A 27,877-nucleotide genomic window follows, 5' to 3' on the forward strand; every position below is an offset into this window, starting at 1 on the left:
TTCTCCGCCCAAGTCTCCAACCGATCTATATCCCGTTGTATCCTTTGACAATCCTCTTCACTATCTGCCACTCCTCCAACCTTAGTGTCATCTGCAAACTTACTAATTAGCCCAGTTACATTTTCCTCCAAATTATTTACCTATATTACAAACAGCAAAGGTCCCAGCACTGATCCCTGCGGAACTCCACTAGTCACAGCTCTCCATTCAGAAAAGCACCCTTCCACTGCTACCCTCTGTCTTCTATGACCAAGCCAATTCTGTATCCATCTTGCCAGCTCACCTCTGACCCCGTGCGACTTTACCTTCTGTGCCAGTCTACCGTGAGGGACCTTGTCAAAGGCCTTACTGAAATCCATGTAGATAACATCCACTCCCCTTCCATTGTCGATCATCTTTGTCACTTCCTCAAAAAACTCGATCAAGTTAGTGAGACACGACCTCCCCTTCACACAACCATGCTGCCTCTCACTAATATGCCCATTTGCTTCCAAATGGTAGTAAATCCTGTCACGAAGAATCTTCTCCAGTAATTTCCCTACCACTGACGTAAGGCTCACCGGCCTGTAATTTCCTGGATTATCCCTGCTACCCTTCTTAAACAATGGAACAACATTGGCCATTCTCCAGTCCTCTGGGACCTCACCCATAGCCAGTGAGGATACAAAGAATTCTGTCAAGGCCCCAGCAATCTCCTCCCTTGCCACCCTCAGTACTCTGGGGTAGATCCCATCTAGCCCTGGGGACTTATCCACCTTAATATTCTTCAAGATGCCTAACACCTCTTTTTTGACCTCCACATGATCCAGGCTATCTACACACACTTCCCTAGACAAATCGACCGCTAAGTCCTTCTCTTTGGTGAATACTGATGAGAAGTATTCATTTAGTATCTCTCCCATTTCTTCTGGCTCCACACACACATTCCCACCTCTGTCCCTGAGTGGGCCTACCCTTTTCCTGGCTACCCTCTTGCTTTTTACATATGTATAAAAGTCCTTGGGATTTTCCTTAATCCTGGTTGCCATTGACTTTTCATGACCCCTTTTAGCCCTCCTGACTCCTTGCTTAAGTTTCTTCCTACTTTCTTTATATTCTCCACGGGCTTCATCTGTTCCCAGCCTTCTAGCCCTTATGAATGCTTCCCTTTTCATTTTGACTAATCTCACAATATCCTTCGTTATCCAAGGTTCCTGAAACTTGCCATACTTATCCTTTATCCTAGCAGGAACATGCTGGTCCTGAATTCTTATCAACTGACGTTTGAAAGCCCCCCACATGTCAGTTGTTGATTTGCCCTCAAACATCCGCCTCCAGTCTAGATTCCTCAGTTCCTGCCTAATATTGTTATAATTAGCCTTCTCCCAATTAAGCACCTTAACCCGAAGACTCCTGTTATCCTTATCCACCAGTACCTTGAAACTTACTGAATTATGGTCACTTTTCCCGAAATGCTCCCCTACTGAAACTTCAACAGGTTCATTCCCTAATACCAGGTCCAGTATTGCCCCTTCCCTAGTTGGACTATCTACATATTGTCTCAGGAAGCCCTCCTAGATGCACCTTACAAATTCTGCACCATCCAGTCCCCTAGCACTAAGTGATTACCAGTCAATATAGGGAAAGTTAAAATCACCCACCACAACAACCCTATTGCTTTTACATCTTTCCAAAATCTACCTATATAACTGTTCCTTAATCTCCCACCAGCAATTGGGAGGCCTATAGTAAACCCCCAACATTGTGACTGCACCCTTCCTATTCCGGAGCTCTACCCATATTGCCTCGCTGCATGAGCCCTCTGAGGTGTCCTCCTGTGTACAGTTGTGATATTCCCCTTAACCAGCAGTGCAACTCCCCCATCTCTTCTACATCCCTCTCTATCCTGCCTGAAACATCTAAATCCTGGAACGTTTATCTGCCAATCCTGTCCATCCTTCAACCAAGTCTCTGTAATAGCAATAACATAGTCCCAAGTACTAATCCAAGCTCTAAGCTCATCTGCCTTGCCTGTTATACTTCTTGCATTAAAACAAATGCATTTCAGACCCCAATTCCCATTGTGTTCAGTAATTTCTCCCTGCCTGCTCTTCCTCTTAGTCCTACTGGCCATATTCACTAGTTCCCAGTCATTTATTTCACCTGCTGACCTATTGCTCTGGTTCCCACCCCCTGCCATACTAGTTTAAATCCTCCCGAGTGACACCAGCAAACCTCGCAGCCAGGATATTGGTGCCCCTCCAGTTTAGATGCAACCTGTCCTTCTTGTACAGGTCCCACCTGCCCCGGAAGAGATCCCAATGATCCAGATATCAGAAACCCTCCCTCCTACACCATCTGTTCAGCCACGTGTTTAGCTGCATTATCTTCCTATTTCTAGCCTCACTGGCACCTGGCACAGGGAGTAATCCTGAGATTACAACCCTAGAGGTCCTGTTTTTTAACTTTCTGCCTAACTCCCTGAACTCCCGCTGCAGGACCTCGTCACTCTTCCTGCCTATGTCATTAGTACCATTGTGTACCACGACCTCTGGCTGTTCTCCCTCCACCTTCAGAATGTCCCGTACCTGATCAGAGACAGACTAAAAGGCGATTTGATTGAAACATACGCTCCCAAGGGGTCTCGACAGGATGGATGTGGAGAGGATGTTTCCTCTTGTGGGAGGGCCTAGAACTAGGGGCCACTGTTTAAAAAAATAAGGGGTCATCCATTTAAAACAGATGAGGTGAAATTTTTTCAGGGGGTTGAGAGTCTTTGGAACTCTTCCTGAAAAGGCGGTGGAAGCAAAGTCTTTGAATATTTTTAAGGCAGAGGTGGATAGGCCCTTGTTAAACAAGGTGGTGATAGGTGATCGGCGGTAGGTGGGATGCAGATTTGAGGTTACTATCAGATCAGCCATGATCTTATTAAATGGCGGAGCAGGCTCGAGGGGCTGAATGACCTACGCCTCCTTGTTCGTATTTTTATCCACTTATTTTTACTTCCTCAAAGAACTCCAATAAATTAGTCAAACATGAAGCCACATTGACTTTGCCTGATTGCATTAAGACTTTAAGTGCCCTACTATAACCTCAATAATAGATTCCAATATTTTCCTATGACAGACGTTAGGCTAACTAGCCCATACTTTCCTGGTTTGTATCTCCCTCCTTTCTTGAATAGAGGAGTCGCAATCACTATTTCCCAATTTGATGGGACCTTTGCAGACTCTCAGGCATTTTAGTAAATTAAAATCAACGCATCTACTATCTCAGCAGCCACTTCTTTTAAGACCCTAGGATGAGGTTGATCAGAACCTGGGTACTTGTCAGCTTTTAGTTTTAATTTTCTCAGTACCCTTTCCCTGGTGATTGTAAATGTTTTAAGTTCCTCCCTTTCACCTCTTGATTTACAATTATTTCTGGAACGTTGTGTCTTCTACAGTGCAGACAGACACACAATATCTGTTCAACGCTTCTGCCATTCCCTTATTTCCCATTATTAATTCCCCGGCTCACTCTCCAGAGGACCAAACTCATTTTATTCTTTTCCTTTTTAAATACCTGTAGAAAGTCTTCCTGTCTGTCTTTATATTTCTCGCTTCTCTTGTACTCCAATTTCTCCTTTTTTAAATTATTCTTTGCTGTTTTTCAAATTCTGTGCAATCTTCTGACCTGCCACTAATAGAAACATAGAAACTAGGAGCAGGAGGCCATTCGGCCCTTCGAGCCTGCTCTGCCATTCATTATGATTATGGCTGATCATCCAACTCAATAGCCTGCTCCCGCTTTCTCCCCATATCCTTTGATCCCTTTTGCCCCAAGAGCTATATCTAACTCCTTCTTGAAAACATACAATGTTTTGGCCTCAACTACTTTCTGTGGTAGCGAATTCCACAGGCTCACCACTCTCTGGTTGAAGAAATTTCTCCTCATCCCAGTCCTAAATGGTCTACCCCATATCCTCAGACTGTGACCCCTGGTTCCGATCTCCCCCACCATCGGGAACATCCTTCCTGCATCTACCCTGTCTAGTCCTGTTAGAATTTTATAGGTTTCTATGAGATTCCCCTCATTCTTCTGAACTCCAGCGAATATAATCCTAACCGACTCAATCTCTCCTCATATGTCAGTCCCGCCATCCCAGAAATCAGTCTGGTAAACCTTCGCTGCACTCACTCTATAGCAAGTACATCCTTCCTCAGATAAGGAGACCAAAACTGCACACAATATTCCAGGTGTGGTCTCATCAAGGCCCTATGTAACTGCAGCAAGACATCCCTGCTCCTGTACTCGAATCCTCTGGCTATGAAGGCCAACATACCATTTGCCTTCTTTACCGCCTGCTGCACCTGCATGCTTACCTTCAGCAACTGGTATATGAGGACACCCAGGTCTCGATGCACATTCCTCTCTCTTTTATAGCCATTCAGATAATCTGCCTTCCTGTTTTTGCTACCAAAGTGGATAACCTCACATTTATCCACATTATACTGCATCTGCCATGCGTTTGCCCACTCACTCACATCAAGTCCAAATCACACTGAAAATCTTTGAGGAATTGTGCACTTTTGCTTTCAAATTGATACTATCTTTAACTTCCTTAGTTAAGCATGGATGCGTTGTCCTTCCCCTAAAGTCTTACTGGAATATATCTTTGCTGAGTGTTATGAAATATCTCATTAAATGTCTGCCGCTGCATCTTTACTAATCTATCCCTTAACCTAATTTCCCAGTTCACTTTAACCAGCTCTGTCTTTATACCCTTATAATTGCCTTTATTTAAGTTTAAAACACTAGTCTTAGAGCCACCCTTATCAACTTCAAACTGAATGCAAAATTCAATCATGTTATGATCACTGCCAATTGGAGGCTCTTTGACAGAGGTCATTAATTAATCCTGCCTTATAGTGCATTACCAGGCCTAAAATATCCTGCTGTCTCATTGGCTCCTGAATGTGCTGCTCTAAGAAACTGTCTTGAAAGCACTCCCTGAACTCTGAACTCATCATGTCGGCTACTTTTGCCAACTTAATTGGATCTAATCTAATCTATAAAAATGGGGGGAGGCGATGGCATAGTGGTATTGTCGCTGGACTAGTAACCCAGAGATCCAGGATAATGCTCTGGGACCCATGAGACAGATGGTGGAATTTGAATTCAGTAAAAATCTGGAATTAAAAGTCTAACAATGACCATGGAAACTAATGTCTTTTAGGGAAGGAAATCAGTCGTCCTTACCTGGCCTGGCCTACATGTGACTCCAGACCCATTGCTGCGAGGTTGACTCTTAAATGGCTTAGCAAGCCACACAAGTAACAAACTGCTACAAAGTCACAAAGTAAAGAAATGAAATCGGACGGACCACCTAGCATTGACCAAGGTACCGGAAATGACAACGGCAATCTCAGCCCTGTCAACCCTGCAAAGTTCTCCTCAATAACGTCTGGGGGCTAGTGCTAAAATTGGGAGAGCTGTCTCATCGACTAGTCAAGCAACAGCCTGACATAGTCATAGTCACGGAATCATACCTTACAGACAATGTCCCAGACACCACCATCACCATCCCTGGGTATGTCCTGTCCCACAGGCAGGACAGGCCCAGCAGAGGTGGCAGCACAGTGGTATACAGTTGGGAGGGAGTTGCCCTGGGAGTCTTCAACATTGACTTCGGGCACCATGAAGCCTCATGGCATCAGGTCAAACATGGGCAAGGAAACCTCCTGCTGATTACCACATACTGCCCTCCCTCAGCTGATGAATCAGTGCCTCCTCCATGTTAAACACCACTTGGAGGAAGCACTGAGGGTGGCAAGGGTGCAGAATGTACTCTGGGTGGGCGACTTCAATGCCCATCACCAAGAGTGGCTCAGTAACACCGCTACTGACCGAGCTGGCCGAATCCTAAATGACGTAGCTGCTAGACTGGGTCTGCGGCAGGTGGTAAGGGAACCGACGAGGGGAAAAACATATTTGACCTCACCAACCTGACTGCCGCATATGCATCTGTCCATGACAGTATCGGTAGGAGTGGAGACAAAGTCCCGCCTTCACATTGAGGATATCCTCCATCGTGTTCTGTAGCACTACCACTACGCTAAATGGGATAGATTTCAAACAGGTCTAACAACTTGACTGGGCATCCATGAGGCACTGTGGGCCATCAGCAGCATCTGAATTGTATTCGAACACAACCTGTAAACTTATGGCCTGGCATGTCCCCCACTGTACCAATACCATCAAGCCAGGGGATCAATCCTGGTTCAATGAAGAATGCAGGAGGACATGCCAGGAGCAGCACCAGGCATACCGAAAAATGGGGGGGCCAACCTAATGAACCTATAGCACTGGACCACTAGCATGCCAAACAGCATAAGCAGCAAGTGATAGATGGGGCTAAGCAACCCCACAGCCAACAGATCAGATCTAAGCTCTGCAGTCCTGCCACATCCAGCCATGAATGGTGGTGGACAATGAAACAACTCTCTGGAGGAGGAGGCTCCATCCTCAATGATGATGGAGCCAACACATCAGTGCAAAAGATAAGGCTGAAGCATTTGCAGCAATCTTCAGCCAGAAATGCAGAGCGGATGATCCATCTCGACCTCATCCGGAGATCCACACATCACAGATGCCAGTCTTCAGCCAGTTGAATTCAATTCACTCCACGTGATGTCAAGAAACGGCTGAAGGCACTGGATACTGCAAAGGCTATGGGCGCTGACAGTATTACGGCAATAGTACTGAAGACTTGTGCTCTAAAACTTGCTGTGCCCCTAGCCAAGCTGTTCCAGTACAGCTGCAACACTGGCATCTACCCGGCTATGTGGAAAATTGCCCAGGTATGCCCTGTACACAAAAAGCAGGACAAATCCAACCCCAGCAGACTACTCTCAATCACCAATAAAGTAATGGAAGGGGCCATCAACAGTGCTATCAAGCAGCACTTGCTTAGCAATAGCCTGTTCACTGACACCCAGTTTGGGTTCTGCCAGGGCCACTCAGCTCCTGACCTCATTACAGCCTTGGTTCAATCATGGACAAAAGAGCTGAACTCCTGAGGTGAGGTGAGAGTGACTGCCCTTGACATCAAGGCAGCATTTGACCAAGTGTGGCATCAAGGAGCCCCAGCAAAACTGGAGTCAATGGGAATCGGGGAAAATTCTCTGCTGGTTGGAGTCAGACCTAGCACAAAGGAAGATGGTTGTGGTTGTTGGAGGTCAATCATCTCAGTTCCAGGACATCACTGCAGGAGTTCCTCAGGGTAGTGTCCTCAGCCCACCCATCTTCAGCTGCTTCATCAATGACCTTCCTTCCATCATAAGGTCAGAAGTGGGGATGTTCGCTAATGATTGCACAATGTTCACCATTCGCAACGACTCAGATACTGAAGCAGTCCATGTCCAAATGTAGCAAGACCTGGACAATATCCAGGCTTGGGCTGACAAGTGGCAAATAACATTCGTGCCACACATCGTGCGAGGCGATGACCATCTCCAAGTGAGAATCCTACCATTGCCCCTTGATGTTCAATGGCATTAACATCGCTGAATCCCCCACTATCAACATTCTGGGGGCTACCATTGACCAGAAACTGAACTGGACTAGCCATATAAATACTGTGGCTACAAAAGCAGGTCAGAGACTAGGAATCGTGCGACGAGTAACTCATCACCTGACTCCCAAAGCCTGTCCACCATCTACAAGGCACAAGTCAGAAGTGTGATAGAATACTCCCCACTTGCCTGGACGAGTGCAGCTCCCACAACACTCAAGAAGCTCAACACCATCCAGGACAAAGCAGCCCACTTGATTGGCACCACATCCACAAACATTCACTCCCTCCATCACTGATGCACAGTAGCAGCAGTATGTACTATCTACAAGATTCACTGCAGGAATTCACCAAGGCTCTTCAGACAGCACCTTCCAAACCCACGATCACTACCATCTAGAAGGACAAGGGCAGCAGATAGATGGGAACACCACCACTTAGAAGTCCCTCTCCAAGTCACTCACCACCCTGACTTGGAAATATATCACTGTTCCTTCACTGTCGCTGGGTCAATTTCCTGGATCTCCCTTCCTAACAGCACTTTGGGTGTACCCACACCCCACAGACTGCAGCGGTTCAAGAAGGCAGCTCACCAGCACCACCTCAAGGGCAACTAGTGATGGGCAATAAATGCTGGCCCAGGCAGTGAAAGCTGATATCCCGTGAATGAATAAAATAAAAAGCTACCCATTCACCTTTTCCTAGTTTCCTGTCCTTTTCAAAATGCCACATAGCCGTGAATATTCAGATTCCAGTCTTTGTCATCTTGCAGCCATCTTTGTAATGGCCTTCAGATCATACATATTTATTTCCATTTGAGCTATCAATTCATCCACAACGGAATGTTATATGTATTCAGATACACAGCCTTTAGTTCTGTCTTTTTACTGTTTTTGTAACCTCTAGCCTTACCTGCTGGCATACTCTTGATTTGTATGCTGTGTCCCTTACTACCACTCTCTGATTATCATTACCCTATTGCTACCTTGCTCTTGTCTTTGTCCTCTCCTTTTAATTTTTCAGATCTTCTCTCACTTGATCCCTCGCCCTCACTGTTTAGTTTAAAGCCCTGTCTGTCTACCGCCCCAGTTATACGAGTCACCAGAACAGTGGTCCCAGCATGGCTTAGACGAAGGCAGTCTCAATGGTACAGCTCCCGTTTTCCCTAGTATTGTTGCTAGTGCCCTATGAATCGAAACCCATTTCTCCCACGCTATTCACCTCTCATTGTACTTAGCCTATGCCAATTTGCTTGTGGCTCAGGTTATAATTCAGAGATTAGTTGTTTGGTAGTACAGAGCTTGAGTATCTCTAAAACAAGACACGTCAAAGCTTTTCATTTTGCGCTCATCAGGACATTGGCAAGAATACCAAATGTAAAGGGAGCAACAATTTATACTTCATGGGAAGAGAGTGCTAATTGGTTGGGAAATGGACTCTGTTAGAGGCATTGCCATGGAGAATGCACCAGTTAACTAATGACTGCCATGCTTTGTTTAAATTCACACCTGGCAAATTGACTCTGGTCAAGGCATTACCCCAGAGAATGGATGTTGCCTATTTTGTTTTGCTGAGACAGGTGCAAAGTATATACATGTTCTTTCTGTCTGTATATTAAAAAAACAGGGCCCTCTGTATTAGTAAATGTAGCTTCTAGCACATGTAAGTGAGCCGCATTGTGAGCCTGACTGATACTCTTAAGTTGGCTGTCAGCGTAATTCTTAGCAAACTCAAGATTGTTTAGCAAATGTTGTCCAATCGCAGAATCAAATCTAATGTTGGACACTGTTTTGAGTTTTGTAAGCACGGACTGGCTGGGTACGATCAGTACCTTGTCTGTTGCGAACAGCCAAAGGGACGTGCTGTTTGATACGATCTGCCAGCCTTTTAGACAAACAGCCTACGTTGGTAGCATCACACTGGCACTGAAGTTCCTATATCACATGACCCATTGTGTGATAGGCAGAACATCTTTTTCGCTTGATGAGAGCATTCTGTCAGTGGCAAACATCGCTCGTGTTGCTATTGCATATTAGCAGTGTAAGATGGCTAGCTTCACCTGTTGCTCAAATTTTTGAGACACCTTGCTCTTCCAGGGTAATCTGAGGTAGACTGGGCACTTTTCAAAACCGCAAGTTATGGCTTTAGGCCCATTCATGAGTTTGCATTATATACTGCGAGCAATGTTATCATGCACGATGTCTTTGATGCCCCTATTTCAGCATCAAGTTTGCATGGTGAGAGAATGGCTTGGCCCCTATTTGAGGTTGCCGATAAGGTCAATCTTATAGCGTGTGGAACTGTAAGAATCCCAAAGCGTATATTGAACAGTGAAGGTGGGCTCATGGTAGATGGTAGTTGAGAACCCCTGGCAGATTTCTCAAACTATTACGTCGAGAAGGGGAGTTAATTTGACACTCCATTTCAAAGGTGAATTTGAGTGCAGGGTGGTAGGGAAACTATAGGAGAAATTTCTGAAGGAGAGTATCTATCTCCACTTGGTGAGGCAGGGTTTGATCAGGGATAGTCAGCATGGCTTTGTCAGAGGGAGGTCATGCCTAACAAATTTGATTGAATTTTTTGAGGAGGTGACCAGGTGTGTAGATGAGGGTAGTGCAGTTGATGTAATTTATATGGATTTCAGCAAAGCCTTTGACAAGGTCCCAAATGGGAGACTTATAAAGAAGGCAAATGCACATGGGATACAGGGTAATTTGATAAGGTGGATTCAAAATTGGCTTAGTTTTAGGAGGCAGAGGGTGATGACAGAAGGATGCTTTAGTGATTGGAAGCCAGTGTCCAGTGGCGTACCACAGGGATCTGTGCTGGGTCCCCTATTATTTGTCATTTATATAAACAACATAGATGACTATGTGGGGGGTAGGATTAGTAAGTTTGCGGATGATACAAAGATTGGCCGGGTGGTTAACAGTAAGGTTGAGTGTCTTGGGCTACAGGAAGATATAGACGGGATGGTCAAATGGGCAGATAAGTGGCAGATGGAATTTAACCCTGAAAAGTGAGGTGATACACTTTGGAAGGAGTAATTTGACAAGGAAGTATTCAATGAACGGCATGACACTAGGAAGTTTTGAGGAACAAAGGGACCTTGGCGTGTGTGTCCATAGATCTCTGAAGGTGGAGGGGCATGTTAGTGGGGTGGTGAAAAAGGCATATGGGACACTTGCCTTTATCAATTGAGGCATAGATTATAAAAGTAGGGAGGTCATGTTGGAGTTGTATAGAACCTTGGTGAGGCCACAGCTGGAGTACTGTGTGCAGTTCTGGTCGCCACATTATAGGAAGGACGTGATTGCACTGGAGGGGGTGCAGAAGAGATTCACCAGGATGTTGCCTGGGATGAAACATTTAAGTTATGAAGAGAGGTTGGATAGACTTGGGTTGTTTTCGTTGGAGCAGAGAAGACTGAGGGGCGACCTGATTGAGGTGTACAAGATTGAGGGGCGTGGACAGGGTGGATAGGAAGCGACTGTTCCCCTTAGTTGAAGGGTCAGTCACATGGGGGGCATAAGTTCAAGGTGAGGGGCAGGAGGTTTAGGGGGGGATGTGAGGAAAACCCTTTTTACCCAAAGGGTGGTGACGGTCTAGAATGCACTGCCTGGGAGGGTGGTGGAGGTGGGTTGCCTCACATCCTTTAAAAAGTACCTGGATGAGCATTTGGCACGTCAACATTGAAGGCTATGGGCCAAGTGCTGGTAAATGGGATTAGGTAGGTAGGTCAGGTGTTTCTCACGTGTCGGTGCAGACTCGATGGGCTGAATGGCCTCTTCTGCACTGATTCTGTGGAGCCCATTTAAGGTGTGTAAGGAAATTCTTACATGTAGCTGCGGATTCAAATATAGCAAACGTATCATTTACATATTGGAAATATGCAAGGAGTAGGAGGTTCGCTGTCACTTCACCAAAGATGTTTCTCTCATGTAACCCAAAGGTGGTTTGCAAAAGTTGGGCCTAGAGGGGATTAGACCATAAGATGTAGGAGCAGAAGGAGGCCATTCGGCCCATCGAGCCTGCTCTGTCATTCAATGAGGTCATGGCTGATCTGATAATCCTCAACTCCGCTTTCCTGCCTTTTCCCCATAATCCTTGATTCCCTTACTGATTAAAAATCTGTCTATCTCAGCCTTGAATATACTTAACGACCCAGCCTCTACAGCTCTCTGCAGTAAAGAATTCCACAGATTCACTACCCTCAGAAGAAATTCCCGCTCATCTCTGTCTTAAATGGGCGACCCCTTACTCTGAGATTATGCCCTCTGGTCCTAGACACTCTCACAAGGGGAAATAACCCCTCAGCATCTACCCGTCAAGTCCCCTAAGAATCTTATGTTTCAATAAGGTCGCCTCTCATTCTTCTAAACTTCAAAGAGCACCGGCCCAACTACTCAACCTCTCCTCAATGAAATCCCTCCACACCCAGGATCCAACCTAGTGAACCTTCTCTGGACTGCCTCTAATACCAACATATCTTTCCCTAGATAAGGGGACCAAAATTGTTCACGATATCCTAGGTCTGGTCTAACTAGTGCCTTGTATAGTTTTATACTCCATTCCCTTTGAAATAAAGGCCAACATTCTATTTGCCTTCCCTATTACCTGCTGAACTTGTATGTTAGCTTTTTGGGACTTATGCACGAGGACTCCCAAATCCCTCTGTGCTGTAACTTTCTGCAGCCTTTCTCCATTTAAATAATATTCAGCTCCTATATTCTTCCTACCAAAATGCATAACCTCACATTTTTCCACATTATATTCCATTTGCCAAGTTTTTGCCCATTCACTAAACCTGTCTGTATCCCTCTGTAGACTCTTAATATCATCTTCACCACTTGCCTTCCCATCTATTTTCATGTCATCCTCAAACTTGTCGATAGTACATTCACTTCCCTCATCGAAGTCATGAATATATATTGTAAATAATTATGGCCCCAGCACTGATCCCTGCAGCACTCTACTAGTTACAGGTCGCCACCCTGTAAATGCCCTCCTTATCCCAACTCTTATATATTCGCTAGCCAATCCTCTATCCCTGCCACTATACTACCCCCAACACCTTGGCACTTGTCTTATTAAGTAACCTTATGTGCGGTACCTTATCGAATGCTTTTTTGAAATCCAAATATGTTGCATCTATTGGTTCCCCTTTATCTATCCTGCTTCTTACCGCCTCAAAGAATTCTAATAAATTTGTCAGACATGTTTTCCCCTTCATGAAGCCATGCTGACTCTGCTTGATTATATTAGGCATTTCTCAACTGGGCGAGTTGCTGAGTTCATACTTTCAATGAATACTGATTCTCACAATGGCAGTGTGTCTAGATCTCCATGATATAGTGACATGTTGCAAATGTCTATGGCTTCCTTGACTAGTACATTGGTGAATAGGCTAGCAATGTCAAATGAGCACATGGACATGACATTGCTATCAATATGCAAGTCTTATATGGTCTTCACAAATGTGAAGGAATCCTTCATCGTGTATGTGGGAAAACTTGCTCAAAACTGGTTATAGCAAATCGCCCAACCATTTGGCCAATTCATGTTGTGCAGAATTGGTCATAGGGTGTAAAGTGACATCACTTTAGTGTGTTTTGGGCAACCATACATATGCGGGCATAGTGAGCTGTGACAACCAATCCTATCTTATATATCATCCAGCAGCTTGTTGCGTTTGCACAAACCTAACAAGTGCTTTTTTAGCTTGCTTGCAAGCAAGGCTGCCCGGTCATGCTAAGTGGCAGGTCCAATGGATTTGAATTTGGACCTGTCATTAAGAACACTTCCATTTATACCTCTCATGAGGTATTAGTTGTTCCCTTTACATTTGGTATTCTTGCAAATGTCCTGATGACAGCAAGATGAAAAGTTTCTCTCTTTTTTCAGCAGTAATCCAGAGATTATTATCTTTGAGATTCTGCTTTTTAATTTAGCCCCTATCTGCTCCTACTCCCTAAGCAGAACCCCTTTCCTACTTGTATGTGTCATTGGTATCTGTCGTATGTACCATCTGCAGGAACTCGCCAAGTCTCTTTGGGCAGCACCTTCCAAAATAACAACCACTAACATAGAAGGACAAGGGCAGCAGATAGATGGGAACACCACCACCTGGAAGTTTTCTTCCGAGCCGCTCACCATCCTGACTTGGAAATATATCGTCATTCCTTCATTGTTGCTGGGTCAAAATCCTGGAACTCCCTCCCTAACAGCACTGTGGGTGTACCTACATCACGTGGACTGCAGTGTTCAAGAAGGCAGCTCACCACCTCCATCAAGGGCAATTAGGGATGGGCAATAAATGCTGGCCTAGCCAGTGATGCCCAGATCCCATGAATGAATTGTAAAAAAAAATCTACATTGGCCACGACAACTGGATCCTCCCCCTCCCACTGCAATTTCCTCTCAAGTGCAGAGCAGATGTCCTGAGCCCTGGTGCCAGGCAGGCAACACAGCCTTCTGGACTCATACTCTTGGCTGCATGGAACTATATCTGTCTCCCTTACTATACTGTCCCCTACTATCACTTCATTCCTATTAACACCACCCCCCACCCACCAACTAGAATGGTTTCCTGTACTGCAGTGCCATGGTCAGTTTGCTCATCCATCCTGCAGTCCCACTTTCATCCATACAAGCTGCAAGAGCCCTGAACCTGTTGGACAATTGCAAAGCCTGAGGCTCCTCCAATTTTACCTTGATCCCCATACCCTGCCTCACTCACGATCACACTTTCCTGTCTCTGACCATGGACCAAATCAGAAGACCCTAGTCTGTGATGTGACTGTTCCAGAAGGCAACGTGTCCAGGTAAATTCCCCCTCTCTGATGTTTCGCAGTGTCTGCAGCTTGGCCTCCAAGTCATTAACTCTGAGCCGAAGTTCCTCAAGCTGCACACACTCATTACAGACGCATTTGCCCTGGATCACACTGGCATCCACATGCTACCACATACTGCACCTGCAACACATCACCTGCCCAGCCATCTTTAGTGTTTCAGTTCATTCATTTACTGATTGAATTTAATGCCACTAGACTTGTCTTTGCTAGTATTCTTATTTCAATTAAAATGGTACTTGCCTGATTTGAAATTCCCTAGTTTAGATGAGAGAAAATACTCATCAAATCATCTAGCTGCTGCCCTGTGACATCAAGCTTTCATTTTTATTTCCAAATGGGCACTCTGCTTGCTGAGCTGGTGCCAGGGCTTTGCTTGCTGACCCCCTTTTTCTCACTGTCTGTCCGTAAGCAGAGACCATAAGACATAGGAGCAGAAATTAGGCCATTCGGCCCATCGAGTCTGTTCCGCCATTCAATCATGGCTGATAAGTTTCTCCACCCCATTCTCCCGCCTTCTCCCCGTAACCTTTGATCCCCTTACCAATCAAGAACCTATCTATCTCGCTCTTAAATACACTCAATGACCTGGCCGCCACAGCCTTCTGTGGCAATGAATTCCATACATTCACCACTCTCTGGCTAAAGAAGTTTCTCCTCATCTCTGTTCTAAAAGGTGTTCCCTTTACTCTGAGGCTGTGCCCTCGGGTCCTAGTCACTCCTACTAATGGAAACATCTTCCCCACGTCCACTCTATCCAGGCCTTTCAGTATTCTGGTGTTTTAATTTTTGAAATAGGCTGTGACGTGTTTTTCCCTAACCCTCTGTGAGGTCAATTTTAGAATCTCACAACAAACTCCCTTTAGGGTTAAATCAGAAGTATTGTTTATTCATACATTCAAACCTGGTGCATGGTTGTCGCAACTATGTACTTACAGAAGCACAGGAGAAGGAGATAGGAAAGAGTTTTACAGCTAGGAATAACTTTAAACGAAAAAAATGGACATTAATTCACGTGAATGTCAGAGTCCAGTAAGTGTTCCTTCATGTACAAGTTGAAGTTCAGGCAGGTTGAGCTAGCTGAAAGCAGGAGTTGCTGAATTCCTTCAAAGTTGCTGATGGCACAGCAAGATGAGGTTGGTATACTGAGAGTTGGTCCGCTCTACCGGTGATGGCAAGAATCTTCCAGGGAACCAGGCTTCGAGGAACTTTAAACTTGAGGCAGGTTTTTCAGCCTGGAGTCCTGCTTTGGTGTTGACAGGCTAGATGTTAACAGCAGACTGCCTGGGAGTCCAGAAATTTAATATTAAAACTTTCCAAAAGCCAAAGGAGCTTGGGGCATGTGTTGTTGCCCATTGATGAGTCAGTTTCAGGTTAACGATCAGTTTTTCTGTCTCTGGTCAAAATCCAATGTTCACCTTCGGAGATAGATGGTGGCTATTTGTGCCTATAACAAATTTCAATGGCTCTCTTTGTTATAAGTCCAGGTTGGGGAGACAGATTGTCTGCTGCTTCCTTGTTTCGTTGATTGTAATGGGTCCACACAGTGATTGGTGTGAGATTCCACAGGATGAGCTTTGTCCTATAATTACTGTTGGAAGTTTTCAGAACTGTAACCAACTTGCAAATCATATGAACTGCAGCAGCCATGCTTTTTGGTCCAGGAAAGTCCATTTTCAAATAAGCAGAAAGTAAGGTTTGATTTACACACTTTATGATCTCATGTCTTATGGGCATGACACTAGCAAGGTCAATCCTAAACCATTTTTAAGTTTCACTTTTTGTCAAGTGCATGTTACCCCACGGGGAATGATTATCTATATAACATTCAGTGGCAAGTTTTTCTCAGATTGCCCTTTGTATACAATTCCCCCTAACCCCATATTTTGCCCGTAAAACATCTTGAAGAACTTTTTTACGCAGAGGGTAGTGGGTGTCTGGAATTCGCTGCCCAAGTTGGTGGTAGAGGCAGAAACTCTAAACTCTTTCAAAAAGTACCTGGATCTGCACCTTAAGTGCTGTAAGCTGCAGGGCTATGGGCCAGGTGCAGGAAGGTGGGATTAGAAAGGGCACCTGGGTGTCCTCGGGCTGGCATGGACAAGATGGGCCGAATGGCCTCCTGTGCTGTAACTTTTTTATGGTTCAATTTATTGCTTCTACAAGAGCCAGTGTTTCTACAAGTATCTTTAACCACCCTTTATTTTCTTAGCTTCCCAGGCCAAGGGACAACATTTTCCATTTTCACTCACCAAGAATATTACAAATCCACCTGCACTCAAACCCATCCGGAAGATTGGCATGGGAAGTGTCACAAAAAAGGACTAATCTCATGTCCTTTGGGTCCCCCAAGGCTGGAAACTTGAGTATGCATTTTCCATATTTAATTTTGTTCATATTTTATTTGCCCTTAAAACATCATCAATTGTAGCAGGTTTCATCATAGTACTTAGTTCCAACGCATCAAAACTGGTCTTGTCTGAGTAGAGTCAATTTAACTGTCCAATCAAGCTTCTTAACTGCTCTGTTTCTTCTTTAGATGAAAGATCGTCCCTCTATGATGGCCTAGCACAATTTATCGGGATATGTGTAACACTTTTTCCAGATAAGATTATTGATTCAAAATTACTCGACCTATTCAGTCTAAGACTATATATTTGAAGGCCGCTGAAGCCTGACTTCCAATCATAAATTCCCCTTTAACCTTATTTATAACAAATTGCTCAAATTCCACAGAAAATCATTGATATGCATCGTGATGTTTGAGATTTTCCACTTGTGGTACCGGTAGAACTTTGGATCTGCAGTCAGCTGAGTGAAGCCTACTTTAAGCAAGTCAGAACTAGCCAAGAAATACCATACCCCTCAACACATTCAATTTATAAACGTACCTGTTTAATTTCTGCAGCTTCTCTTCTACGTTGCTTGTTGCTTTAGGTGGTTCCAAAAACACTCTGAAATTTTTCTTCCTGCAAAAGTGTGCCGTTTATATCAATCGACCTACGTTACTATGAATATGTGGCCAACAGAGCTAAGAAAATTTTCCGGAAAGCTTTTCCCACAATGGTTGTTGTAGGGTGGGTGGTGGCGGAAGAAAGAAGCCATCTCTAACACCTTGATCTCCAAGTCTCTGTTCAAAACCCTGAGCCACTGGTCCCTCTTTTTAGCGTTAGAAGCTTCATCTGGGAAGACTTTTTCTGTACATATCCATCAATGTGATAAGGCTGGCTGTCCCCATCTGACACTACAGAGTAAATGCCAACTATCCAGCTCTTTTGCTTTGTCTCTCTCGTTAATTTATCTTTGAATTTGTTGGCAGCCGCCAAACCCTCCCAGTCATAAGGGTTTCTACTTCTAGTCGTGTTCATAAATTGTTCTGTAGTCCTTGCTCTATTGCATAATCTAGTCAAACTACAACCTCCACTTGCCCATGTGTGCCTTTCTAGACCACCACCACAAGAACTCTCCCTCCCATGATCAGAGGTTTTATTGTGATCACTTCCTAGTGCAAGAGTCACTCCCAGATCCATAAGAACTAGCACTGTGTTTTCTTGCTTTCCATTGATTCACCCCATCCTGCCAAACCACAGATCTTGCCTCTTGTCCATCATCTTGGAGATTTAGCCAACAGTCAAACACAAGTATGTGAGGTACAGAGTTCCTCATCACCTATTAATTGCTCAGATTTTGAGTTTGTAATCAATCCCAATTAACCAAGATGTATAGAGAACCACTGTATTGCCATCACACTATCACCTGCCCCGGATCTTTCCATCTTTGTGACCCTCCCTTTTATAGTATACTAAATCCCCAGGATTAAAGTTTTTATTGCATAGTTTTATGCAATGCCTTAGAGCTCTAAATTTCCCGAGACTTCGGCCTTGATGAATGCATGGAAAGCATCAAGTGTGCAGAAAAGATGGAACTAATTGTAGTCCCTTCTAGGGCAGAGAGACTATCTCACTGTACAGAAGATATTTTGGAATTCCTCCCACAGGCCAATTCATAAAGATCATAGCCCCAACCATTTGAAGTGAATTCTTTGCATGGACTGCCCGTACCTGGGCAGTTGTTAATTTGTCGTTCGGTTAACCGGCTAAGGTCTTATGGAGCAGGTCATCGATCAACGCATGGTTTATTTCACTGACTTTCAATTTCAGTGTTCATAACCACAATGTTCATATTCTTGCAATGTCCCTAAACTCGTCATTAGTGAATGATGGGAATACCACCACCTGTAAGTTCCTCTCCAATCCACACACCATCCTGACTTGGAAATATATCGCTCTGCCTTCACTGTCGCTGGGTCAAAATGCTGGAACTCCTCTTCCTAACAGCACTGTGGGTGTGTCTACCACACAGACGGCAGTGGCTCACCACCACCTTCAAGGGTATTTGGGGATGGGGGCAATAATTAATGGCCTAGCCAGCAACACCCACATCCCGTGAAAGAATGAATGAATTAAAAAAGGTTCCCCCCCCCAGCCCTCCCGCTACCCCACCCCACCCCCCCATTGTTAGTCCAAAACTTAGCTGCTGCTTCCAGTCTAATCCCTGTCCATTTTCCTATGACTTTATCTACAATCACCCTTTTGTCCTTACCATGTATTACTGGAAAAAGACTGAATGTGACTGCCATGTCTATAAAATGTAGAATAAAAATGCCTACCTTTTCCCCACACCTTTAAATCCATGGCCACTGCTTCGAAATCTCATGCCAGTGGAAGATTTACAGTGGGATGTGGCAGGGTCCTCTGACTACTTACATGTCACATCGGTCACTAATCTCTTTGAGCCTTGTATACTCATCATCCACCTTGCATCCCTCAGGATATTTAATCTGTGACAAGAATGGTGAGCAAATTGTCTCTGAGGTTTTTTTTCTTTTATTCTTATCACCTGATGGGATTAACACTTCTTTAACATTCTGATTAGAAATGTCAGGTTTTGTTAATGGGATGCAATAATGCTCTGATTAAGTACACAGCAGATCCACTGACTTTCCAAAAACGATTGCTTTATCATATTCTATGCCCAGTTTCATTTGTGCCTTTTTCATGGAAGGCCTGCACAGCAGCAAGGGGCACACATCGCTACTAATAAAGTGGCTTACTCCAGCTATTCTGCATGCAACTGCCACTCTTTTCAGTGACCTCAGTGTGTTATAATCCCTGACGCCTGAAACAGGTAAAACTATACTCCCTGACCTTATTTTGATCCTTGCTACTGAATGAATCTAAATAACATTTTGACCAATCTTCTACACACTGTCGAGGTATGACCACTGTCTAACGCAGCATAATTAAATGAATCCACAACTAATATACTCATTATGAGAAAGCTTTTTGTGACTAGTACAATTTCCTCAATGATCATTATCATGTTCAAATTCCCAATTCTGTGTCATGCATCACTTTGAAACCCCTGCTGTTCTGCTTTGAGCAGTTCATCGCATAATGATATTTTGAGTCACATCTGAAGTACCTGTTAACTGTTCCCCAGACATTCCATAAAATCATAAGACATAGGAGCAGAAGTGGGCCATTTGGCCCATTGAGTCTGCTCTGCCATTCGATGAGATCATGGCTGAGCTGAGAATCCTCTTTCCTGCCTTTTCCCCATACCCCTTGATTCCCTTCCTGGTTAAAAATCTGTCTATCTCAGCCTTGAATATACTTAACGACCCAGCCTCTACAGCCCTTGCGGTAGGTAATTCCACAGATTGACTACCCTCTGAGAGAAGAAATTCCTCCTCAACTCTATCTTAAATGGGCAATCCCTTTCTCAGATTATGCCCTCTGGCCGTAGACTCCCCCACAAGGGGAAACAACCTCTCAGCATCTACCCTGTCAAGCCACTTAAGAATCTTTTGTTTCAATAAGGTCACCTCTAATTCTTCTAAACTCTAATGAGTATAGGCCCAACCTACTCAACCTCTCCTCATAAGAAAATCCATCCATACTCGGGATCAGCCTAGTGAACCTTCTGTGGACTGCCTCCAATGCCAGCATATCTTTCCTTACTGCATTCTGTCTCTCCCTTGTTAACTTAAAGTCTAATTTTATCTCTAAACCTCTCAAGTCTCTGTGATGCAACTTAAAACCAGTTGGATGAGGTTGATATTCTGTAATTGAAGCAGGTTTGGTGGGTGAAACAGCGTTTCCCTATTTTCCTGTCATCAAAAACATCGAAATGCCCCACTAATTACGTAAATGTGCATCGTGTCAAACGGGCAGTCGTTCATTATCATTGTCCTGTTTGAGATAGCTGGCACTGTTGTAGAGTTGTAGTCAGAAATCAGGTTCCTAACACCTAATGATATTGTCAGCACAATGGCGAGCATTAGTCCAACCGAGCAGGCCAACGATATCAAAGTATTTAGTTTAGAGATTGTCATCAATCCCCAGTGCAGTTTTATCTTGGCCTGGGGTTCATTTGTCTATTATTGTTACTCCAATCCCGTCAGCTGTCAGATCTGCCAAAAATGCCTACATCCTCATTCCTTTTGTCTGTAACTCTTCTGTTGCATTGGCGTCTATGCCCTGTATCTGAAGAATCGCAGAATCTTAGAATTGTTTAGATGCAGGGGGAGGCCATTCAGCCCATCATGACTACACCAGCTCTCCAAGTGAGCAATTCACTTAGTGCGGTAGTGCAGACTTGCCCAACCTTTTCACTTTGGGGGCCACATTTCCATTTTCTTCTCACTCAAGGGGCCAATGAGGAAATTTCAGAAAGATGAAGTTTGGCACAACATTAAATGTGAATTTCAAAATAAATTTTAAATATGAAGAAAAGCAACTTGCTGAGCTAAAATAAAGCCATGTCAAAGCAATAAATTGATAATGCAAACAAGAGTAATTAATAAAGATCACCATTAAGAGTGTCAAAGGGTCAGAGTCTGATTGTCTGGCTCACTCCCAACCTCTTGATGTTCATCACTCACCCCCCCCCCCCCTTTCACCAGCGCGGCAGTGAGCCTATTGCCAGCAAACGCAGAGGAGGAATGGCCTGTGATTGGAGGAGCACTTTCAGAAGCACCCCCTGCGTTTATTGGCATTTTGAAAACTACCTCCAGGGTCCGTGGCCTGCTTGCTGTGCGTTGGACAAGCCTGACCTCGTGCCATTCTCCTGACTTCTCCCCATAACCTCCACATTCTTCCTTTTCAGATAACAGTCTAATTCCCTTTTGAATGCTTCAGTTGAATCTGCCTCTAACGCATTCCTCAGGCAATGTGTTCCAGGTACCTTAACCATTTGTTGTGTGAAAAATTTTTTCCTTATGTTGCTTTTGCTGCTTTTACCAATTACTTTAAAAGAAGCAAAGGTGAAATGTCGAACGGCTGCAATGATTGAATCCTCCATCCTTTGTGACACCTCAGAATGTCCCATTTGTGCTATCATGGCTGCTGGAAATGACTGCTTCCCCAAGAATCTTTTTTAAAGCAGCAGACATTTGATCTAACACGGTGTCTTCTGAGAACTGAACTCCAGTTAAGACCAGGAGTCTATTCGTACGTGACACTTTAGCACAATCTGGCAATTTGAATGAACACTAAACAAGGAATCTCTAAATTGAATTTCTGCAACCTTTTATGGTCTGTTAAAGTCCATGATATATTCCTCTATGGAATGACCATTCATCTTAAATCTATCAAAGTCTGACCATGCCTCATAGGCAGCCAGTAGATCATCTTGTAAATTTTATCTATGAAGCTGAATAGAAAATCCAAACCATCTTCAGTATCCAACTGATGGGCTCCCAGCTCACACAATACTTTCCTTCTGATTTTACTTTTGTTAGGAAGCAACAATGTCAAAACCATACCTTATTTTCTCTTGGGTAAGGAGGTAACTCGTGTCCGCTCATCCACTTCATTTTTTCCACTGGTCATAGAACATCAGTGGATATTCAAACCTTTACACTTTAGACTTTACACTTGTTTTCAGCCATTCTTCACAAAAGTAACTCAGGTTACAAAACTCTGTCTGGAAAAAAATGTTCTTAGTTTCCACCTTTAGGCAACTGTAATGTCTCAGGAGCAGATAGGTTTCAACAAGAAATATAAACTTTACTACAGAGAGCTTCTCAGGTGCTACATGCTCAATCAGGATTCTTGTCAGGAAGCCCCCCCTCCCCTCCCCCCACCGGGTTGCCCGCGCTTAGGGCTCATTGGTCGGGCCTTGCAGAATATCACATGACCCCTGATAGATAGCAGGAGGGGCTATACCCTCCGTTACTGCAGCAGAAATCCTCTGCTACTGTGTTAAATCATTCCAGGACCTGATGAAGCAGGAAACCAGATGCTAATCTTTTACCTAATACTATATTTATTTACTATTAGGTAAAAGACTAAATTTTAGAATGCAACATTACAAATGTCTGCCTAACCAACACCCAGAACCCCATCAGCTTGTCTTTATACTCTTTTGAGTATATCAATTAAACAAATGAACAAATTAATAATGTGACCGCTCATTAAAGGGGCACTATAACAAAAGACAAAACTTTAAAGAAAAGTAAATCAATTGAATTGTTGTTTCCAGGGTGGATGCTGCACTCCAGACCCTGCGGAGCCCACTGGTCGAGGAAGGCCTAAAGCGTACCAGTGGATATCACGTTCTCCCTCACTAGGGACACCTGAGTGTGAACGTAGAGGGGCAGACAGTTGGACCCACTGCCTGGACCGATTAATGGCCACCTTGGCAGGCCCAGGAGCAAGCTCCTGAGTAGGTCCTCTGCTCTGCCCATCCCCCTCACTCTGTCTTTATACTCTTAGAATTCAGTAAAATTAACTAAGAAATGAACAACAAATTCAACAAACAGCCCCTTAAAGGAGTACTATAACAAAAAGACAAAACTTTAAAGGAAAGTTCAATCAAATTAAAATGTTGTTTCCGGGGCTGATGATGCACTCCAGCTCCTGCGGTGCCCACCAGTCCTGGGAGCCCCAAGTGTACCGGTGGATACTGTGTGCTCCCCATCCAAAGACACCTGGGCGTGAACATAGCCACGGAGGAGGGGCAGACAGTTGGGTATAATGACCCCCTCCACACCCACTGCCTGGACCTGCTAATGGCCACCTTGGCCAGGAGCAGATTTATAAGTAGGTCCTCTGCCCTGCCTGCCCACCTCAGTCTGTCTTAATGTTCTTTACAAAATGGTATAAAAGTAAATAGGCTAATTATCTAATTGACAGCAACGTAAAAGGGCACTGTAACAAAAGATAAAACTTTAATGGAAACTTATTGAATTAAATTATAATGCGGCTTTGGGGGTGGTTGATGTACTGCAGCCATCATGGAAGGCCTCAGGCATACCGGGAGGACACTGGGTATTCCCTCTCCAGGGACACACCTGGGCACCAGGCTGTCTTCATAAGTGTTCAAGGTACTTAATCAATGCCCTCCACTTGTATATCCTTAACCTAGGTAATACAGCTCACATACCATTAACAAGGAAAACTGTATAAAAGTGGGAATAACCTAATTGAGAGGCATCTGTGTAAAACAGGGAATCAATGCATTAAGTCAAAATAACCAACTGATTGGAGCAGAATCTCACAATGACTCAGCTACTGTCTCCACTCAGATCTCAATATCAAGTCTTGTGCTTATTGAGTGAAGGACGTTAGTGTTAGGAAATGAAATGCTTTCCATTACAGATGTACAGTGTCTGAATAAAACACTCCCAGGACAGGTGCAGAACGGAGTTAGATACAAAGTGAAGCTCCCTCTACACTATCCACATCAAACACTCCCAGGACAGGTGCAGAACGGAGTTAGATACAGAGTAAAGCTCCCTCTACACTGTCCCCATCAAACACTCCCAGGACAGGTGCAGAACGGAGTTAGGTACAGAGTAAAGCTCCCTCTACACAGTCCCCATCAAACACTCCCAGGACAGGTACAGCATGGGGCTAGATACAGAGTAAAGCTCCCTCTATACTGTCCACACCAAACACTCCCAGGACAGGTGCAGAACGGTGTTAGATACAGAGTAAAGCTCCCTCTACACTGTCCCCATCAAACACTCCCAGGACAGGTACAGCATGGGGCTAGATACAGAGTAAAGCTCCCTCTATACTGTCCACACCAAACACTCCCAGGACAGGTGCAGAACGGTGTTAGATACAGAGTAAAGCTCCCTCTACACTGTCCCCATCAAACACTCCCGGGACAGGTACAGCACGGGGTTAGATACAGAGTAAAGCTCCCTCTACACTGTCCACATCAAACACTCCCAGGACAGGTACAGCACGGGGTTAGATAGAGTAAAGCTCTCTCTACACTGCCCCCATCAAACACTCACAGGACAGGTACAGCACAAGATTAGATACAGCTTTAAGTGAGGGGGCAGGAGAGTGTTGGAACGTTACTCATTGACCATATGTTGTGTGTTTCTAGTACTGAGCTTGCTGCTGTGGCCTTTGGTGGTTTACCATGAACTCATTCAGAAAATGTACACAGGGCTGGAGCCTGTGCTGATGAAACTGGATTACAGCATGAAGAGCGGCACCCAGCACCGACAGAGGGACAGGAAGAGTAAGTCACAGGCATTGGAACCAGCTGCTCCCAAGGGGAGAGACAGATGTTAGTAAAAGTTAGTGCACAGGCACACAAAGTAATCAAAAAGCTCCTGGAATATTGCCCTTTACCCCGGGGATTGGAATAAAAGGAGAGGAAATTGGATTAGTTATTGAAAGCTCTGGTTAGACCCTATCTGGAGTGAAGGATCTATTGGTCTTGGACGGGGTGCAGTGCAGATTTACCAGAATGATCCCGGGGCTAAAAGGATTAAATTATAAGGACACTGCATAAGACTAGGTTAGTATTCCTCAAGTATAGAAGATTAAGGAGTGATGAAATTGAAGTTCATAAAATGATTAAAGGAGTCTAGGGTAGACAAACTTTCCTCTGGTGAGGGGAATCCACTGTTCAATATTAAGGAGGTAGTAGCGGGGCATTTAGAAAATCGTAATACAATCAAGTAGAGTCATGTGGTTTTATGAAAGGGAAATTGTTTTTGACAAATTTATTAAAGTGATTTGAGGATGTAACAAATAGGGTGGATAAAGGAGTAGACGTGTAGTGTGTTTGGATTTCCAAAAGGCATTTGATAAGGTACCATGTAAAAAATTGCTACACAAGATAGAGCTCATGGTGTAGGGGGTGATAGATTAGCGTGGATAAAGGATTGACTAACAGGGAACCGAGTCAGGATGAATGAATCATTTTCAGGATGGCAATCTGTATCTAGTGGAGCACCTCAGGGATCAGTGCTGGGGTCTCAACTGTTTACAATCTATATCAATGGCTTGAATGAAGAGACTGAACGTATCATTAGCAAATCTGGCTACAATACAAAGATAGATAAAGAAAGTTGTGAGGAATCTGCAAAGGAATATAGATTAGTTAAGTGAGAGGGCAAAGATTTGGCATATAGAGTATAATGTGGCAAAATTAGGTTGGCAGGAAGAATGGAAAAGTAGAATATTATGTAACTGGGGAGAGACTGCGGAAGCTGCATGACAGGGGGATCTGGCTGTCCTCATACATGAATCACAAAGATAGTATGCATGTGCAGCAAGTAATTAGGAAAGCAAATGGAATGGTTGGCCTTTATTGCAAGGGTGATAGAGTTGAAATAAGAGCTATCGTGCTACCAATGTACAGGGTATTGGTAAGACCACACCTAGAGTACTATGTACAGTTTTGGTCTCGCTTAAGGAGGGATGTACTTACATTGGAGGCAGTTCAGAGAAGGTTCTTTACCCCAGGGAACAGTTGAGGCTAAAATATTGAATATATCCAAGACTGCATTAGACAGACTTTTGATCTACAAAGGAATGAAGGGTTATGGGGGCGGGGAAGGCAGGAAAATGGAGCTGAGGCTGCAGTTAGATCAGCCATGATCTTATTGAATGGCAGATCAGGCTCAAGGGGCCGAATGGCCTACTGCTATGTTTTATGAGTCCAGAACAAGGGGACATAACCTTAAAAGTTAGAGCTAGACGTTTAGGGTTAATGTCAGGAAGCACTTCTTCACATAAAGGGGAGGAAAAAACTGGAGCTCTCCCCTAAAATGTTTTTGAGGTTGGGGGGGGTCAATTGAAAATTGAAAGTTATGAATATTTGTTGGGTAAGGGTAATGAGGGATATGGAACAATGACAGGATCTTATTGAATGTTGGAGCAGGCTGGAAGGGCTGCATGGTTGTTTCCTACTCCAAATTATTGGTTTATGCTGAGGTGCTTGTGTCAGGATGAGAGTGATGCTGCCCTGAGCTGTCTGAGGCAACTGCTGTCACTCTACGTACTGGTCATAGCTGCAAATCCTTGCAGCTGTACTACCGAGGGTGAAGAGTGCTGAAAATGCACCCTCTACTGGAGCATCCAATCCAACGCAGGACTTCTTGTTGAATTCCTTTAAGTGTTTAGAATAATTGAAATGTAATGCTCTGGACCCCCTCCCCTGCTCCTGCTCAGAGTCCAAAAGTAGAGGAACACATATCTAGGGGGATGTGGGGCTGGTGGGGAACGTGCAAGACTTGGAGAGGAAAGGGAGGTTGGTGATGAGACAGGAGTTTGTAAGGATGGTGAGGTCAAGGGTTGGTTTTTGAGGAGAGAGCTGATGACAGCAGATTTAAAGGTGAGAGGGAAGCAGCTGGCGAGAGAGAACAGCTTACAATATTGGCTAACATAGGGGTCAGGATGGGCAGTTGGGTGATCAGTTTCGCAGGAATAGGATCAAGGAAACAGGAAGTGGGTCTTGTGGACAAGATGAGCTCGGGTGAGGGTGGGCATGAGGGGTGATGGGAGAGAAACTAGAGAAAATTTAAGACTAGGGCGGAGAGGATCTTTAGAGGAAGTTTGGCCAGATGGGCTAATGGAAGGAAGGGCCATGACAGAGGCAGCTGATTGGATGGTCTTGATCTTGGTGACAGAGAAATCCATGAGCTCCTCACACTTGTTGCTGGAGGTGAGGGTGGAGGGGACAGGGAAGAGGGATTTAAAAAGATGGTTTGCAATAGAGAAAAAAAGCAGGGGGTTATCTTTGCGTTCCAGGATGATCCTGGTATAGTGAGCAAATTTAGCACACAAGAGTAGTCGTGTTTTAAGTTGTCCAGCCACATCTGATGGTGGATGGCTAAACCAGTTGTCCACCTTTCAAGTCTGCATCTGTTGGACCTAAGGTAGCAGATATGGGGGCTGTACCTGGGGGAATGGCCAAGATGTGAGAACAATGGTTTTATTGGAAACAAGGGCATCAAAAGTGGAGGTGAGGGTGTGCTTGAGTAAATCAGTAGCTGCAGAAATGTTATGGCAAACGGAGGGGCAAAGGCTGGAGAATTAGGAATTTGAAAGTGCAGTTAAGTGATTTGGGGAATAGGTTTTTCCAGGGATGGATACAGAAAGAGGTAGGACTGGTTTGTGAGGGGGGATGGGGGTGGGGGTGGATGGCGAATGATGTGTGGAAGTGATCAGAGATGGCC

General features: G+C 44.4%; 1 protein-coding gene across 2 annotated transcripts in view; it reads left to right on the forward strand.

Moving 5' to 3' along the window:
• retreg2 (reticulophagy regulator family member 2) overlaps nucleotides 1-27,877 on the forward strand; it is a 65,996-nt gene that overhangs the window by 22,142 nt on the left and 15,977 nt on the right. The window contains exons 5-6 of one of the 2 annotated variants that reach the window (XM_078552769.1): nucleotides 16,595-16,748; nucleotides 24,790-24,927. In XM_078552769.1, the coding sequence (XP_078408895.1) occupies nucleotides 16,595-16,748; nucleotides 24,790-24,927 (292 nt within the window). The remainder of the gene's footprint in view (nucleotides 1-16,594; nucleotides 16,749-24,789; nucleotides 24,928-27,877) is intronic. The other variant, XM_078552770.1, reaches the window with a different exon arrangement.

This window comes from Cetorhinus maximus, chromosome 11 (assembly GCF_964194155.1).
Source record: "Cetorhinus maximus chromosome 11, sCetMax3.hap1.1, whole genome shotgun sequence".
Taxonomy (NCBI): domain Eukaryota; kingdom Metazoa; phylum Chordata; class Chondrichthyes; order Lamniformes; family Cetorhinidae; genus Cetorhinus; species Cetorhinus maximus.